Consider the following 17,001-nt stretch of genomic DNA (forward strand, 5'->3'; position numbering starts at 1 on the left):
TCACCGCATACTCTTATAAAATTCCAAAATATTAGGATTTTTCTCCACTATCTGTGTTGGTAAGGATGGTCAACCGGACAAAGAGGGGTGAACCTCCCAGAGGGGACACTGACAGCAATGGAAAATGGGCAGTGGTTCCAATTCCTCTCCACACTAGCCAATATTTAAAAAAAAATAAAAGAAATTTACTATAATTACACTTTAAAAATCTGTTATGGGGACTTTTTGGACCAAGCAGTGATTTGTTACAATGCAACAAGAGACACTTTTCTGGGAAGGCTGTCCACAAGCTTTAGGAGTGTGTCTATGGGAATGTTTCACTGTTGTGGGCGAGAAGGCTTGGCTCGCAGTCTGCGCTCTAGTTCATCCCAAAGGTGTTCTATCGGGTTGAGGTCAGGACTCTGTGCAGGTCAGTCAAGTTCCTCCACACCAAACTCGCTCATCCATGTCTTTATAGACCTTGCTTTGTGCACTGGTCCAAATCATTTGGTGGAGGGGGAGGGATTATGGTGTGGGGTTGTTTTTCAGGGGTTGGGCTTGGCCCCTTAGTTCCACTGAAGGGAATTCTTAAGGTGTCAGCATCCCTGATGATGAAAATATCAGCCTGGCTGTCTCTGGTTTCAATACCCAGGAACATACACACACACACAGGTCAGACTTCTTTTATATATATATATATATATATATATATATATATATATACATATACATATAGTGTGTGTGTGTGTTGAATGATACTCCAAGTATGAACATAATTTCTAATGTCATCTCTCATTTCTAAAGGTTGTCAGATTTCTTTAAGTGCCTACAATGCTTTGATTGCTTTTTGCGTCATCAGATTTTTAAATATTGGCCCATGTATATTCAACCAACCACCCATGGTTGAAGGGTTAATTTACATTAAAGTGGTTGTATACACACCTTTATGACTTGTACCTATAGGTAAGCTATAAGCCATGAAGGCATCACTGCACACTGCCAATCATAGGCAGTGTGTGTAAGTGCAGCTGTGGGCTGGGAAATGCCTTACTGCCTATGATTGGCGGTGTGCAGTGAGGGATTCCTAGGATTGCTCAGGTGGGTTGGGGACTTCAATCTGAACACGCATGAGCCCATCCCTAATCTCTTATGCAGAGCATGTACAGTCTCCACAGGACCCAAGAACTTCCATATTGCGTACGTACATGATAATTATTCCATTTAATTCAGTTCACCTATACATGGTTGAGTATGGTGTACTTTTAAGAGATCATGCAGCAGTTTCTGAGTATGGAAGTGCACGGTCAAGGTCTCCCCCCATACAGCTTAGGTTTAGTTCACACAGACTTCAGCTAGTTAATGCTAGTATGAGGAGCCACGTGTAAAGGGCGCATTTATGAAGTTTACAGAAAGAATCAAGCAGCTACTGTTAAAGCAAAGAAAATCAATCTTTATTTCTAGTCTTTTGTATGGGAGTGCTGACTGTAGCTTTAAAGAAGCTTCTGGAATACTGGCTGAATTGCAATTCATCTTTGGCCAGGTTAAAGAGGTTGTAAACCATAGAAAAAAAAAAAAAAAAAAAAGAAAAACCTGAAAGACAAAGGCATAATGAGTTAGTATGCATTGCATACTAGCTTATTATGAAATACCTTAGAATGAAGCCCCTGCAGTGCTGCCCGCTCACCGATAACACGGCAGACATGTTTGGCCATCCTTCTTCCCGGTTCGTGTCCTCCGGCCATCTGATTGGCTGGAGGCGCAATGACATCACTTCTGCGTATGTGCATGGCAGCCGCCGTTCACGGCACAGGGCTCTGAAGGAATGGTATGGTTGGCCGTTCCTTCAGAACGCATGCGTTGATGACGTCATCGGCTGCATGCAATGTAAATATCTCCTGAACGGTACATGTTTAGGAGATATTTACTGTACCTATAGGTAGGCCTTATCATAGGCTTACCTATAGGCAAAAGTCATTAAGGAGGGTTTACAACCTCTTTAAGTCACTGACCAATAACAGGGTAGATCGTGAAGTCTGAGAGAAATTGAAAGTCATTATCTGCGGCGGTGGCCTTAATCACAGAAGCCTAACAGAGGTACAGCCAGGCAACTAGAAGTCAATAATGGCCACCTCCTTTTTCTTTTTTTTTTTTTAACGTCAGGTTTACTTGACGCTATAGGGGGCTTCTTATAGTGGTTGGAGACTTTACATATTGCTCTTCAGATTGTTTTGTATAATATGAGGTATATCTAAACTAGGCCTAATAAAAAAAAAAAAACAATGTTCAGAAAAGCCTAACTTGACAGCAATGGTAAGCAAACCCCAGACTGGGCTTTTAGCCCCCTCAAAATACCACACAACATTCTGGGAGTACGTGTCTCTTTCACTCATGGTGTGTATGCAGAAAATTAGACACTGCCCCAAATCTTTATCCTTTCTATTAGTCTACTGAATCATAGGACCTTGCAGAAAATACAACTTTTATTCTATGGGAGGGCAATAGTAAATGTGGAATTTTGGAGAAAAGAAAAACATCAGTGGTGTTAATAGAGTTAAATTAGATGTAATCTATGGCTACAGCAGATTTGTGAAGTAAATTACAGAAATTTGGAATATAATGATAAGCAACTCCACTCATGACCTCCTTGTCAGCACCATGTTAGTGCCAGAATATCCCACCATTATGGTGTGAAAGTATGACTGACCCTCTAAAAATGTATTTTCATACAGTATGGGCATACACGGATGGAAGTAATCTCCTCATTGGCTATATATGGTTTAAGCCATTCTCTGCACAGCTAGCAGAAACAATATAGAATCGGGTACAATATTCCAACCAAATCACTACTTGAAAGCCCAGGGTTTTATATATATCACTTTTTTTTTTTCATCCTTCACAACACAATCAAAGCAAAAATTCATCAGAACAGTTTACTCTGCAAAATCTTATTCTGGGTAAAGTTACCTATAACGACACCTGTCATTGTACTCTGCTGGATCTCAGAAGCATCTCAAACTTATATAAATATGAATAAAAAACATCTGAAAGTGAGCTATACTAGCCCATCGGCACAGGCCCTTCAAGCCCTTAAAACAGAACTAAACTATTGTTTTTAAAATCTTGCTGCCAGGTAGGTTATTATGACAGAAGAGACCCTACCAGTCTCTTCTGTCATAAATGCCTGTCAGCTGTATTACAATTACACAGAGCTGTGCATGTACAATTATGGCACTGCTCTGTGCCTTGCTGATGTGACTCCCATGTGCATGTGCGGGAGTGATGCCATTGGGGCCTGGCCTATCAAGCAGCTAAACAGACGAAACCTGCAAGAAATGTAAAGAGAAGATGGTCGATTCTGGGACCAGCAGGAGTGCTAACAGTGTGACACTGGAGGGCATCATTTGACAGGTACGTCTGTCATAATGTGCCAATATGTGGTGCATAATAGCACATTATGGCATAAATCTCCTGGGGGCCCATTTAAAAAAAAAAAAAAAAAAAGGATCATTCCACTTTAACCTCTTACTGCCCATGAAACTTATTCTATAAAAAAAGAAAAAAAATAAGCATCACATGAACCATCTATCAGCAGTCAGAAAGATACAGGTCGAGCAGTTTTATACCTGCCTTTCAAATGAAACCTCCAGTCTGAATATCCGAGATTGGAGGATCATAACACATTACTGACGTTTCCTGGATTTAAAATTAGGATGATATCTATAAGTCACAGTGAAGGTAGCCATGACATATACTATACTCTCACCCAGTATTAATGGGAACCTGTAATGGACCAATACACCTGTGCAAAAAAGGCTTTCTTCACACGCTAGTTTTAGGGCAATAAAAGTGCATCTGTTGATTGAACCACTATGTTGGAACCAGGAAGAAGAGCTTAGGAGTGGATGCTTCTATCACAAGGTGCTTTGCTTTGACACAGTGCCTTGTTTAGAAGAATGCCCTCTAGCAGTTCACTCTAATGACTTATAAACCTCATGCAGATGTGCTCCTGTATGCCCCTTGAGCTCTGCCTTGTCAGTTTTGTGCCACATAGACAAAATGCACTCTCACACCCTTTATTTTAATGTAAAAGAAAAAAAAAATCCAAATTCATTAGCAGATGACTGCATAGTGAAGATACCTTGGCAACATTGCTAAAAATGATGAATCAGTGAGTTTTAAGCATTTTGCTTCCACCTTTTCGGTTGTATGTTTGAAATATTACAAGATAAGCCCTCCCAAAACTTAATGAATTCATTGGCATGAGATGTATTCCTCACTTTTTGGCTTTATAAAACATTTGGGATACCAGGTAAGCGTTCCTTGTAAGACCCAGCTGGAAGGAGATGGAACCACTGATTAGCATAATGTTATCAGAAGCTGATGGGTGAATCAATCCATCTACATCGGCACAAAACAGAATTATATTTGGGAGGACTTACCCTTTAAAACAAAAAATAAACTGAAAGTCTATCTTTACATGATTAGGAAAAAGAAACAACTGTCAATATAATTTGCCATGGCAGCATAATCTTCCCTTTTGAACATCAACAAGGATGATGCTAAAACTTTGAGTCCTTTGTGTTTTCGGCAAACGGTATGACAGACAGAAATATGCTTTTTCCCCCCCATTTCTGCAGCATTCCGTACATAGCAGCATGTGTTCCACAAGTCATTAAAAGGCATCTTGCCTAATGTATCTAGATGTTCCATATCACTGGAGTGGCCTTAGGCTTGTGATAGGAGTTGAATAAGTCATTGCTGCAGCAGTCCTATCTTAGGAGCAGTGGAAATAGATCACTTCAAATACCCTGCATGTGATCCTCTTAGATTCAGCTCAACAAGCAAAACTAAACAGCGTTGCTGGTGCGATCTAAATGTTGCTTGGCAATCAAGAGGCCATCTTGAAGTACTCTGCACATATGACTGCATCCACTGCTCCTCTTTATAGAACATTGTCTTTGATCTCGATGGGATTCATCGACATTTCTCTGGAAGACTAGACTAGGAGCACACGCTTACACATAGCTTCACCCGTGTGCACATCACACAACCATGTTACTCCAGAGAGGAAGAATCGTCGTCGTCATCCTCTTCATCATCAAATGAGCAGGGGGTTTCCCCCCGGGATTCTGTGTAATGGGAAGTTCCTGAACTGGAGTGGTGGCTGCTGTTTGTGAGAGATACTTCCGTGTCGAAAAATAATCCTGGATTCATGCTGTGTGGAGATACAAGAAAAGCAATAAACAAAATGGGAAACAGAGAAGAGTCTAAAAATAAGGACAAAATCAAAAAAAGTTTATTTAGGAAGTTAGTCCAGCCAGCAATTAGAAACCCATTAATGTGAGGAATCTGTTGCGTCAAGATGATCCAGTCTATCAGCAATCACCGCTCAATTCATGTCCTAATACAGTGATGGCGACCCTTGGCACCCCAGATGTTTTGGAACTACCTTTCTCACGATGCTCTTGCACTCTGCAGTGTAGTGGAGCATCATGGGAAATGTAGTTCCAAAACATCTGGGATGCCAAGGTTCGCCATCACTGTTCTAATACATTGAGAATACAGGAGTCCCAGACACTACTCTCACACTCAAGCAGTGGCCTGGGTCTCCAACAGTCTGAAATACCAGCTTCACACTGCTCTAATCAACAGCCCTCTAGCTCAGCGTTTCTCAACCTTTTCTCAGTCAAGGCAATCTGTAAAATTCTGCACAATCTCAAGGCACCCCATTCTAAAATATAAAAAACAAAACTAATAATTTTACATAATGCAGCAGCATCTACACACGTAGGACACCCAACGTCAGAGGGGATTTATTCTTCTGTTGCAAATACATCTTTGCACAGTGGTACTGACTAGTATTCCAATGTTTCTCTTCTCCCCTAGCTTCTCTCCATCACTCTGCTAATGTGATCCCATTTTGACAGAGAGGGGCGGGGGAAGGGACAAACAAGAATGCAGTGCAGGCACCCTACGTGCTACTTATCAACCCATGACATCATTGGTTGTTAGGACGCCGGTGGCTAGACAGTTGTAATGGTGCACAATGAAAATCTGTTGCTCTACGGCTTTGTGAAGCTAAAAGGCAGGCTTGATCCACCCGCTGGCTTCTATACGATTTTTTAGTAATTTTTTAGGCATTTTGCCAAGGCACCCCTGAAAAAACCTGAAGGCACCCTGGTTAGGAAAAGGCTGCTTTAGCATTCAGAACCGTGCTGCTAACTGGTGCAGGGGAGGAGGGGAGCGCTTGTTGGACTGCTGAATACCAATCTTGCTGCCTTTTGTCAGAGTAGTGGCCTGACTCTCTAATATGCTACCTGCAGCATTATGCTTTGATAGTAAAGAAGGTTTCACTAAAAAGCAATGATTTTTTCCTTCCAAAAAATCCTATTCTTTCTGCATTTGCATTTGTGCAATGACTGCAAACTAATCTGAAATGTTATTCCATATTTTCTGTTTCCTATGTGTGAATTAATTCTAGCAAACCACACCAACAATTACACAGACACTTTCAATTCCTAAATGTAAGGGTACTTCCACACACCTTTTTTTCCTTTTCAATTCCCGTCACTAACTGATCTCCACCCAACACGTCATTTTCTATCAGTTGTACAATGGGAAGCCTGAGTAACGCTTCCTGTTAAAATTAGCCATGTGCTACAGTACTGATTACATCTCCTAAATTGCAGGGGAACGTCTTTCAGTGTTGTAGTACTTCTTAAAGGATAAGTTCACCTTTCGTAACATGTTACACCCACATTCAGGGGGTAGTCATGTAACATGTTACAGATGCAGCAGCCCCAGAAATCCCCCCCCACCCTCTCATCCCCTGTTGTGACAGTGAGCGGCGGATCTTCTCCCCGCACTCGCTGTCATAATTTAAAAAAAATAGGGGCATCTGTGTTCCCCCACCTGGCTGCATCTTTCATTCCCAGAGTTCTGTGAATGGGATAACTACAAGTAGCCTTTGTGGCTGTCTGTCTGCAGTTCTCAATTAACTACCAGGGCGCTCTAGGTAGTTCACTGATGCTTCCTGTCAGTGTGCAACTGCCTGCTTGCATGAGGTACGAGCAGACAGCTACACAGACAGTCCTGCATTGCACCCGCGATCATGCTTTGCAGGCTGCTCAAAAAATAAATGCACATTTTTTTTACCTGCAAAAGATGTGCATTTATTTATTTTTTTCTTTTTTACAAAGGTAAACTTATCATTTAAGGTCTATTTCAACATTTCTGTTCTCTGGAAGCTCAAATTAATCACCCATGAGGTATAGAGCCAGTAGCCCTAAACTTTTCCTCAGTCTCTTTTAGATTTTGCAAAAAAATACAATTTAAGGTCATGTCCAAATAATCCATTCAAAATATATTTAATTAAGGAGGGCCTTGCACCACTGGTTGTGAAATTCAAGGTTACAATCAGGCAGCAACTTGTGTCATGTTTGGTCCCCAATCTGAAGCTGGGATGAGGATTAAAAAGATTGTAAACGATCACCTTGTAGAACAGCCCATTCAGTTTAAAATTGAAACAAATGGCAAAACATTTATGTATAAATATATTTAAAAAAATTATATATATATATATATATATATATATATATATATATATATACACACACACACACACACACACACACACACTTTTTTACCCCTTTTTTCCATTTTTTTACCCCTTTTTTTAAGTGATCACATTCTCTCAGCTCCCTCTGTTTTCAGCTGCAAGAGCTGGGGGAGGAGAAGTAACAGCACATTGAGCTTCCCAGTGAACGGCTGTGCAGCAGGAGCATGTCAGGACAAGTTTGTTCATTGGAGGAGAGCAGGCTGAGTTCCCAGCATAGCTAGAGATCTGACCATGTGAGATATCCTACTTAGTGTGGTCAGTTTTTAATAGTAAAGCAGAGGGACTGCCAGGAACACCAGGGATTTCCAACAAAGGAAGCAATACAAAGAGGACAGGATACTTTCTCATACAAGTACATGATACAGCATGCACATATCAGGGACATGAAATGCTGGGATAACAAACACTTTTGAGAGATACACTTTGGGGGAGAAAATTAATGATTTACATGTTGAAAGCAATATATTTCACTAACAGCGTTTTGGAAAATAGCTCTAAATGACGAACCAATACTTCCCTCTTCTCCCTTTTCCTGGGGAGATATCCACTCCATCTATGGGCTGCTAAAAGCAATGGCGATTATAAAAGCCCCAAACGTCTGAGGTCTAAAGCTTCAGATGGAGTGACACAAGTGGTCTAAATTCTTTTCTAAAAGTGAACTAGTATGTGTACAGAGATGACTATTAGAACTTCCTTTGTGACCATTATCTTTTCAAATTGCCAGGAGTAGGGCAATATGTTTAACCAGCTGTGGAATTTGTGTGTGCTACACATCCCCAAAACATTTCATCTAAGTACCCTGGTGACACTTCCTCAACTCTCGCATTTGCTGGCAACTCCTGGCTAAAAAAATGACAGCCAGGAGTTGCTGCATAAATACAACGGCTATTAAAGCTGCTGCTGTCAAAAAGCAGACCTTTTGACAGTGTTCATAAACATTGTTCAGATATAATACTGAGAGATACAAACACTGCTACTTTTGTGTTTAAGCGGTTTAATTTATTTGCAGATCAAAAGAGATGAGCTTTGACCTGCGCATGGCATTAGATAAAAGCAGCGTGAAAAATTCCCTTTCTTCCCTAGGTTATTATGTTCCTACTGATTTTTTTATTTGTATTTTTATAACCAATAATACTTAAGCATTTTAAAGCGGTAGTATCCCGCTTTTTGACACTTTTACCTACAGGTAAGCCTATAATAAGGCTTACCTGTAGGTACAAATAATATCTCCTAAACCGGCACGGTATAGGAGATATTTACAGTGCATGCAGCCGCTCGCGCGAGCGGCGCATGCGCTCTGAAGGTTCGGGGGGACCTTCAATTAAGTTGCCGGGAGCTTGCCGGAAAAATCACTCCCGCGCGCATGCGGCTCCGGCCAATCATCGCGCCGGAGCCGTCTCTCCCGGCCAATCATCGCGCCGGAGCCGTCTCTCCCAGCCAATCAGCGCGCCGGAGCCGCCGAACCCGGAAGAGACAACGAGCGATCATGGCAGCGCCCGCAGCGCTGTCCGGGGGTCCGTGTCGGGGCTTCGTTTTAAGGTAAGTTACACATAATGGGCTAGTATGCGATGCATACTAGCTCATTATGCCTTTGTCTTGCAGGTTTTTTTTTTTTTAATAGGGTTTACAACCGCTTTAAATAAAAAGTGAAGACTAAAAAAAAAAAAAAAAATTAACTTAAAAAGTATACATTTTATTCAATGGTTTTTCCTGTTTATCTACAGTGACACTAATACATTCTTCTTAAAGTACACTAACCACTTGCTGACCAGTCACTGTGTATACTGTGGCAAAGTGGCGGTATTACGTGAAACGACGTACCTGTACGTCGTTTCATTCAATAGCCACTAGATGGCCCCATGGGAGGCCCAATCTTGCAGTGATTGGCTAGCGAGGATGTGAATGAAAGGGGCCAGGGGACCCAATGTCTGCTGGCCACTTGCGATCATCCCCGGGAGAGGCAGAACCGTGGTCTGCCTATATAAACAGTGCATTTTTTTTTAGCACTGATCACTATTAGTGTCACTGGTCCCCAAAAAGTGTCAGTTAGGTGTCTGATTTTGTCTAACGTAATGTCGCAGTCCCGCTAAAAAATTGCTGATCACCACCATTACTAGTTAAAAAAAAGGATATTCCATAAAAATATTGCCACGTTTGTAGACGCTATAACTTTTGCGCCGATCGTGCATCGGAATGACAGAACGGCAGATCGCTGTTCTGTCACAGAGGAAGAGAGAGATCTTGTGTTTCAGTTTAAACATATCTTTTCCTCTAGTAAATCCAGTCCCCCCACAATTAGAAAGCACTCCCTAGGAGCACCCTAGAGGAAGAGAGAGATCTTGTGTTTCAGCTAAGCTGAAACACAGACCTCTCTTTTCCTCTAGTAAATCCAGTCCCCCCCACAGTTAGAAAGCACTCCCTAGGAGCATACTTAACCCCTTGATCACCCCTAGTGTTAACCCCTTTCCTGCCAGTGTCATTTATACAGTAACAGTGCATATTTTTAGCACTGATCACTGTATTGGTGTCACTGGTCCCCAATAAGTGTCACTTTGTGTCAGATTTGTCTGCCGCAATGTCGCAGTCCCACTAAAAATCACTGATCGCCGCCATTACTAGTAAAAACAATTAAAAAAATAAAAAGTTCATAAATGTATCACCGAGTTTGTAGACGCTATAACTTTTGCGCAAAGAAATCAATATATACGCTTATCAGGATTTTTTGTTGCCAAAAATATGTAGCAGAATACACGTTGGCCTAAATTGATGAAAAAAAATGTTTTTTTTAATTTTTTTTTATTGGGAATGTTTTATAGCAGAAAGTAAAAAATATTGTTTTTGTTTTTTTTTCATAATTGTGGGTCTTTTTTTATTTATAGCGCAAAAAATAAAAAGTGCCGAGGTGATCAAATACCACCAAAAGAAAGCTCCATTTGTGGGGAAAAAAGACATTAGTTTTATTTGGGTACAGCATCGCAGGACCACGCAACTGTCAGTTAAAGCAACGCAGTGCCGTATCGCAACAAACAGCCTGGTCATTTAGGGGGTAAAACCTTCCGGGGCTGAAGTTAATCAAGAGGGGGTGGGAAGTGCTATGAATGGCTGTTGACTTGTTCCTTCTGCCGCATTTTTCATACACAGGTTTCTGGATGAGAGAGAGTTTAGGAGGGGGCTGTTAGGGATTGTTATGGGGCAGTACGATCTTGAGTTTCTCAGAACCAACCCTCATGTTTTTTTATTGTGTTTGTTTTTGTACTCTAGTTGTTTTTTAGTTTTGTTTTTGCTATTTTTTTTTTGTTTTTGCTATTTTTTTTTTTGTTTTTGCTATGTTTGTGATTTTTTTTGCTTTGTTAGAGCTGGTTCACACTGAGGCGATCCGACTTGCCGGGGCGACCTGTGAAGTCGCGGTGCACAGCGCGCACCGCGACCTCGGAGCGACATGCACGCACTTCATATCATTGAAGTCAATGCAGGTCGCTCCAAAGTAGTACAGGACCCTTTTTCTAAGTCGGAGCGACTTGTGTTGCTCCTATTAGAACAGGTCCTGTGCTAATCTATGGCAGGCGACCCACGGCGACTTGTCAGGCGACCAAGTCGCCTGACAAGTCACCCCAGTGTGAACCGGCTCTTACGGTAATGTAACATTGTCATACCTTTTATAAACTCAATAAAACTGAAATTTCCAAAAAAAGTACACTAATAAGAAAATACGTGCATTTTTTAGTTTTAGCTTTGTCTATGGATTGCATGAAAATGTAAATCATTTTTGTAATATCACCAAATAAAAGATTTGGGTGTTCAAAAAAAGACAATATATACGTATTACTTCGTCATTCTAAGTAATGACAAGGTTATTGCCGAATAAAAAGGCCTAAAACAGAAATGTAAAAATTGCTCTGGTACAGCGGGGTATACCTATGTGACAGTTTAAATGGTTAAAACTGCATATGGCATTAATGCTGGGAAGCAGGCCCTACTTTTTTTTTTTTTTTTAGACAGAAGATTTTAGTTCTAGTTTACCGAAGATTTGGACTCCTAAAAGACTAGATGTGCTTTAACCATACCTTGTCTGTGAATAGGTAGTAGAACCCGCAGCAGGCACTGAAGAACACTGTGTTGCATTGAAATTAAGACCTTGTTCCACCCAAGAGTTTCCTGTGGCCATCTCTGATACACAAAGAAATACAGCACATTAAGAAATCTTCAAATGTGAAACATTTAAATTAGAACGTCAAATAAGTATTTAAAAAAAAAAAAATGTAGACAACGATTAGAATCCCTGCCAGGTTTTTTTTCTGGGTCTCTGCTGAGAAGATTTAACCTTTTTCTATTTGTCCTGGTGACCATTGTCATTGTGATAAAGTGATGGGAGAGCCACAATGATACAGCTGTCACAAGCACAGGAGGTAAGTGGAAATGTTCCAATAGGGGCACCTGTTTCGATGACAACTGTCCAGAACACCTACAACATGGAACATAGTGAAAAATATTGAGTGGTTTTAGCTACTGTATGAAAATCAAAAGTTTAAAGATAAAGTTTTGAATACATTTCTATCACTTTATCACATTATCTGAAAATGGAATGGCAGTAGTTTTAGGAATCTTATAGTAGTGGAATAATTTGATGAACACTAACAGCAATAACTAAGCAAAACTGCATGCATGAGGTTTCTACATACACTATATTGTCAGAAGTATTGGGACGCCTGCCTTTACATGCACATGAACTTTAATGACATCCCAGTCTTCGTCCGTAGGGTTCAATACTGAGTACATCCCAAAAGCTGTTCTATCAGATTGAGGTCAGATTGAGGTCCGGACTCTGTGCAGGTCAGTCAAGTCTTTATGGACATGGAGGAGCAAGTTTGGGGTGGAGGAATGCAGGCCAGTCAAGTTCCTCCACCCCAAACTTGCTCATCCATGTCCATAAAGAAATGAACGGCCTGCACAGAGCCCTGACCTCAACCTGATAGAACACCTCAAAGAACTCAATATTGAACCCTACAGACATAGACTGGGATGCCATTAACCACTTTACCGCTGCTCACGTTGATACTACTGCGGCAAAGTGGCTCTTGTAGGTCTGACGACGTAGACCCTCCCCCTTCTAGGCGGCGCGCGCTGTATTCAGTCACAGTGGGAGTCGGGCCAGGGGAGGAGCGGCGGCGATCGCTGCTGCTCTTCCCCGATCGTCGGGGAATCGAGTGTGGAGATCCGCCCGCTTGTGTAAACACAAGCGGGGGGATCTCCGAAGTGACAGGCAGGGTCAGATTGCAGGGTTCAGCATAGCTGAATCCTCGATCTGTCCTTGTGTCACATAGTCACCTCCCCCCACACACGTCAGTAAGCACCAGGCATACATTAACCCCTCCCTCTCAAATAAAATTAACCCCTTCACTGCCAGTGTCATTTTTACAGTAGCAGTGCATATTTATAGCACTGATTACTGCAGTAATGTCACTGGTACCCCCAAAAGTGTCAAAAATGTCAGTCAGGGGTCCCATCTGTCCACCGCAATTTCGCAGTCCTGCAAAAAAAAAATCACAGATCGCCGCCATTACTCGTTAAAAAAAAAAAACACCAAAAATGACATAAATCTTTCCCTTAGTTAGTAAACGCAATAACTTTTGCGCAAACCAATCAAAATACGCTTATTGTGATTTTTTTTACCAAACATAGGTAGCAGAAAACAAATTGGCCAAAAATGTAAAAAAAATTTTGATTTTTACATTTTTGGGGGGGGGGGGGGAATTTCATTTAAAAAAAAATGTGAAAAATATTGTTATTTTTTCAAAATGTACGCTCTTCTTTTGTTTATAGTGCAAAAAGTAAAAATTGCACAGGTGATCAAATACCACCAAAAGAAAGCTCTGTTTGTGGGAAAAAAAAGGACGTCAATTTCATTTGGGTACGGCTTCGCACGACCGCGCAATTGTCAGTTAAATTCGTACAGCGCCAAATCGCAAAAAGTGGCCCAGACGTAAGACAGCAAAATCCTCCGATGGTAAAGTGGTTAAAGTTCATGTGCGTCCCGATACTTTTGACAATATAGTGTATCTATGCTAAAACGCGGTTAATATTTTATCAGAATTTTGCAACCAAAAAGGTGACAGGCATTTCTAATATAGAACTCAGTTAATGGGTTCTATGCAATTTCTGAGGTCTTGTCCAGCTATGCCATTACTATCAGTTTTACTTATCAATGCATACTTCCTATAATCAGAAGTTACTTTCTATCCACTAATCAGATTTAAACTGTTATAACAGGGCTGACACTGATTGATGGCATCGGAAGCAACTAAAATTTCAAAGACATCAATACTTAGGGTCCTAAATAGGTTAGTTAACAGAAGGTGGCAGAATAAATGCACTGTATGAGATCCTAATATATGTAAAAGGACAGGTAAAGCCAATGAAATGGTCCCGATCGACAGGCTGTTCCTATGGCTTCAGCCACAGAACTAGTGTGCTCATAGATCAGATACAGGGAGGTAATAAATCTTTCTAGTGGCCGCATGGTGTTCATGAGCAAACTATTCATTCTGGGATGACAGAAGTGTCAATAAAAGCGGTTGCTTATTAGGGTGCTTGGCATTCTTTATGTTACAATCCAATTACGTTTTCCCTCATCCTGAATCTGGCCACGCATGAGAAGAAACCTATGACCTCTATTAATCATCCTAACAGCCTGCATGACTGCTCATAGCCTATTGAGTGCGTTGTGTAAGCAATATCCGAGTATTACTCCAATGTACCTAAATGATAAGTGAAACATTTCTGCTGAATAGACTTCTAATTACAAATGAAAATGCATAGCTGGCATTAAAGTAAACCCATACTCTGAGAATATAGGAGAATGCCATTGCTGCCCCACCCCCTTTCTGAAATAGCTAGTTGTCTGGTTGTCATGCTGATCTAATGGCTCCAATAGTTTCTGAGTTCCTGACCTGGTACAAATATACAGATCAGGTGTTTTGACTTCCCAATCTAAATGATGGTTCCTGGTGAGTGATTGAGTAAGCATTGAACTCAGAGACAGCAGGGTAATGGTCAACAGATGTAGCCCCCAGATTTGTCAGAACAGGTTTCCTTTAGCCAGAAATGTCTTTATGACAGTCCTCTTATCTCAGTAAACACAAGTCCTGTTCTTATCAATCACCTATGTCATTCCACATAGAACGACTATTAGGATCTGTTGTACTATTCAGCAAGACCTTCGCAATCTAGAACGTCATAATAAGAGCTAATAACAAACTGCTCCCAGTGGAGGCCCCACAACCTCCTGGATGTTAGTGGGAAGATCTCAAGCAGTTTGCAAGTTGTTGTGAGAAATGACTGGCCTTGGCCTAGTCTGTAATAAACACACACCAAAACATCTGTCGATACGAGAGGCTCTGCTCCACTCTACATCACAGCTGCTATAACAGGAATTGCTGTGAAGCCTCCAATTCATTTTCTAGGAAATTATATTATAGGGAACATACTCTTCAATTACATAGAAGGGATACTATGTGTTTTTCATTACCAAATGCATGTAATATAATTAGAAGCAAGGGTTTATTTCTCATGGAGGACCTAATTGCATGCCTAACTATAGGAACTGCAGGGAAAGTTTCATGTATAGGTTTCAACTGTACTTCTGCATGCAATTAATTTTACAGTTTATAAAAATGCAATAACTGAACAAAAAGAACCTATTATGTGGATTAACATCATAGCATGATGTCCCATATGACAACGCTGTCCGGCCCTGCTACAGCTTCCAAGGCATCTTTTATTTATATACAGTCAGGGCCGGTGCTAGACTATTTTACGCCCTAGGCAAGACCAGCTACTCGAGCCCCCCACCCCCCAAAAAAAATAAAACAAAAAGGGAAGGGTTTAAAAACTCCTCTATGTCATATTCAGTGACCCTGATCTGATGGTTCCTCCATGTAATTCTTCCATACCCAGTGACCCCCATATTCCTCCATGTCACACCTGGGGACCCTGATGTCCCCCTATGTCACACCGAGGGACCCTAATGTTTTCCCAAGTCACATTCTGGGACCCAAATATTCCTCCACGTCGTACTGTCATACCCACTGACCCCGATGTTTCTCCATGTCACACCCAGGGACCCCTGTGTTCCTCCATGTCGTGCTGTCATACCCAGTGACCCCAATGTTCCCCTATGTCACACCAGGGGCCCCTGATGCTCCTCCATGTCATACCCGGAGACCCTGATGTTTTTCCATGTCACACCTGGGGACCCTGATGTTCCTCCATGTCACACCTGGGGACCATGATGTTCCTCCATGTCACACCTGGGGACCTCAATCCCCAATGGCATACCAAGGGGTCACAATTCCTCATTGCACACCTGTTGACCCCGAACGCCTGTTACACTCGTGACCCCTATCCCCCATGTCATACCTTTATGACTCCGATTCCCCATGGCACACCTGGTGACCCCAATTCTCTTTCACACCAGGGATCCTCCATGTCACACCCAGGGATCCTGATCCCCTGTTCTGGGGACACTCACTGGGCAGTATGAAGAGAGTGGCCCGCACTCTGCCCTCCTTCACTGTGATCCTGCTAAATTCCTTCTCCCAGGGCGCTCTTCTCCTGGACCACAGTGCTCACCACAGCTCCAACTGGCTCCTGGTGGAGGGAGAAGCAGCAGTCAGAGAGCTCTGCACATCCTTCATCACCAACCTCCTCAGACCATTCCGGTACCTCGTCACTTCTGCTCCAGTAAAGGTGCCGCCCTCCAGTGCTGAGCCTTGGCTCAGGATTAGCTCTCCTCCACTCCCTACTTAATACTGACCCAGGGAAATAAACAGCTGCCCACCAGCTTAGTGTAGAGAATCCCGTCCTGCCCAGGGTTTAGGCCGCTCAGCTCCAGATGAAGAGGATCATTATGCAGGTAGCACTTCGGTGGGCTCCCTACCTGCCTCTTGGGGCCCCCCCAACAATGGTGGAAATCCAGGGCCTGGTAGTTCCGCCATTGCCCCAGACACCTGGCATCTTCCTCTGTCCCTTCTTCCTCCCCCACTGCCGCACCTCCCCTCAGCTCCCAAGGATCATTCGTGATGGAGAGAGATTGCTGACTCGTGGCTGCGCCCCTAAGTGGCAATGCGCCCTAGGCGGCTGCCTAGTTTGCCTAGTGGAAGCACCAGCCCTGTATACAGTTATACAGTATATATTCATTAAACTTAATGATGCACTGCCTTTTTGGGAAGGGAGGGGGGGGGAGGGGTAGAAGGAGTTATTTACTATTTGGCACATAGATTGAGAACCTGCTGAGGTATGCCTACGGTGGGAAGTAAACTTTTGGCTTTAAATAAGACTGAATGGACTGGCATCAGCACTAAGTGAGTTCAGCACCCTGAAATGTATCTACTATAACCATCAATTCA

General features: G+C 42.1%; 1 protein-coding gene across 3 annotated transcripts in view; it reads right to left on the reverse strand.

Annotated features, from left to right (window-relative positions):
• Positions 1-4,349: 4,349 nt before the first annotated feature.
• TFDP2 (transcription factor Dp-2) overlaps positions 4,350-17,001 on the reverse strand; it is a 170,752-nt gene continuing 158,100 nt past the window's right edge. For all 3 annotated transcript variants that reach the window (XM_082251674.1, XM_082251672.1, XM_082251673.1), the window contains 2 exons: positions 11,662-11,764; positions 4,350-5,194 (listed from right to left, as the gene is read on the reverse strand). In XM_082251674.1, the coding sequence (XP_082107800.1) occupies positions 5,035-5,194; positions 11,662-11,764 (263 nt within the window). In that variant the 3' untranslated portion in view covers positions 4,350-5,034. The remainder of the gene's footprint in view (positions 5,195-11,661; positions 11,765-17,001) is intronic.

Source organism: Pelophylax lessonae (genome assembly GCF_965119305.1).
Source record: "Pelophylax lessonae genome assembly, chromosome: 3".
Lineage (NCBI taxonomy): Eukaryota > Metazoa > Chordata > Amphibia > Anura > Ranidae > Pelophylax > Pelophylax lessonae.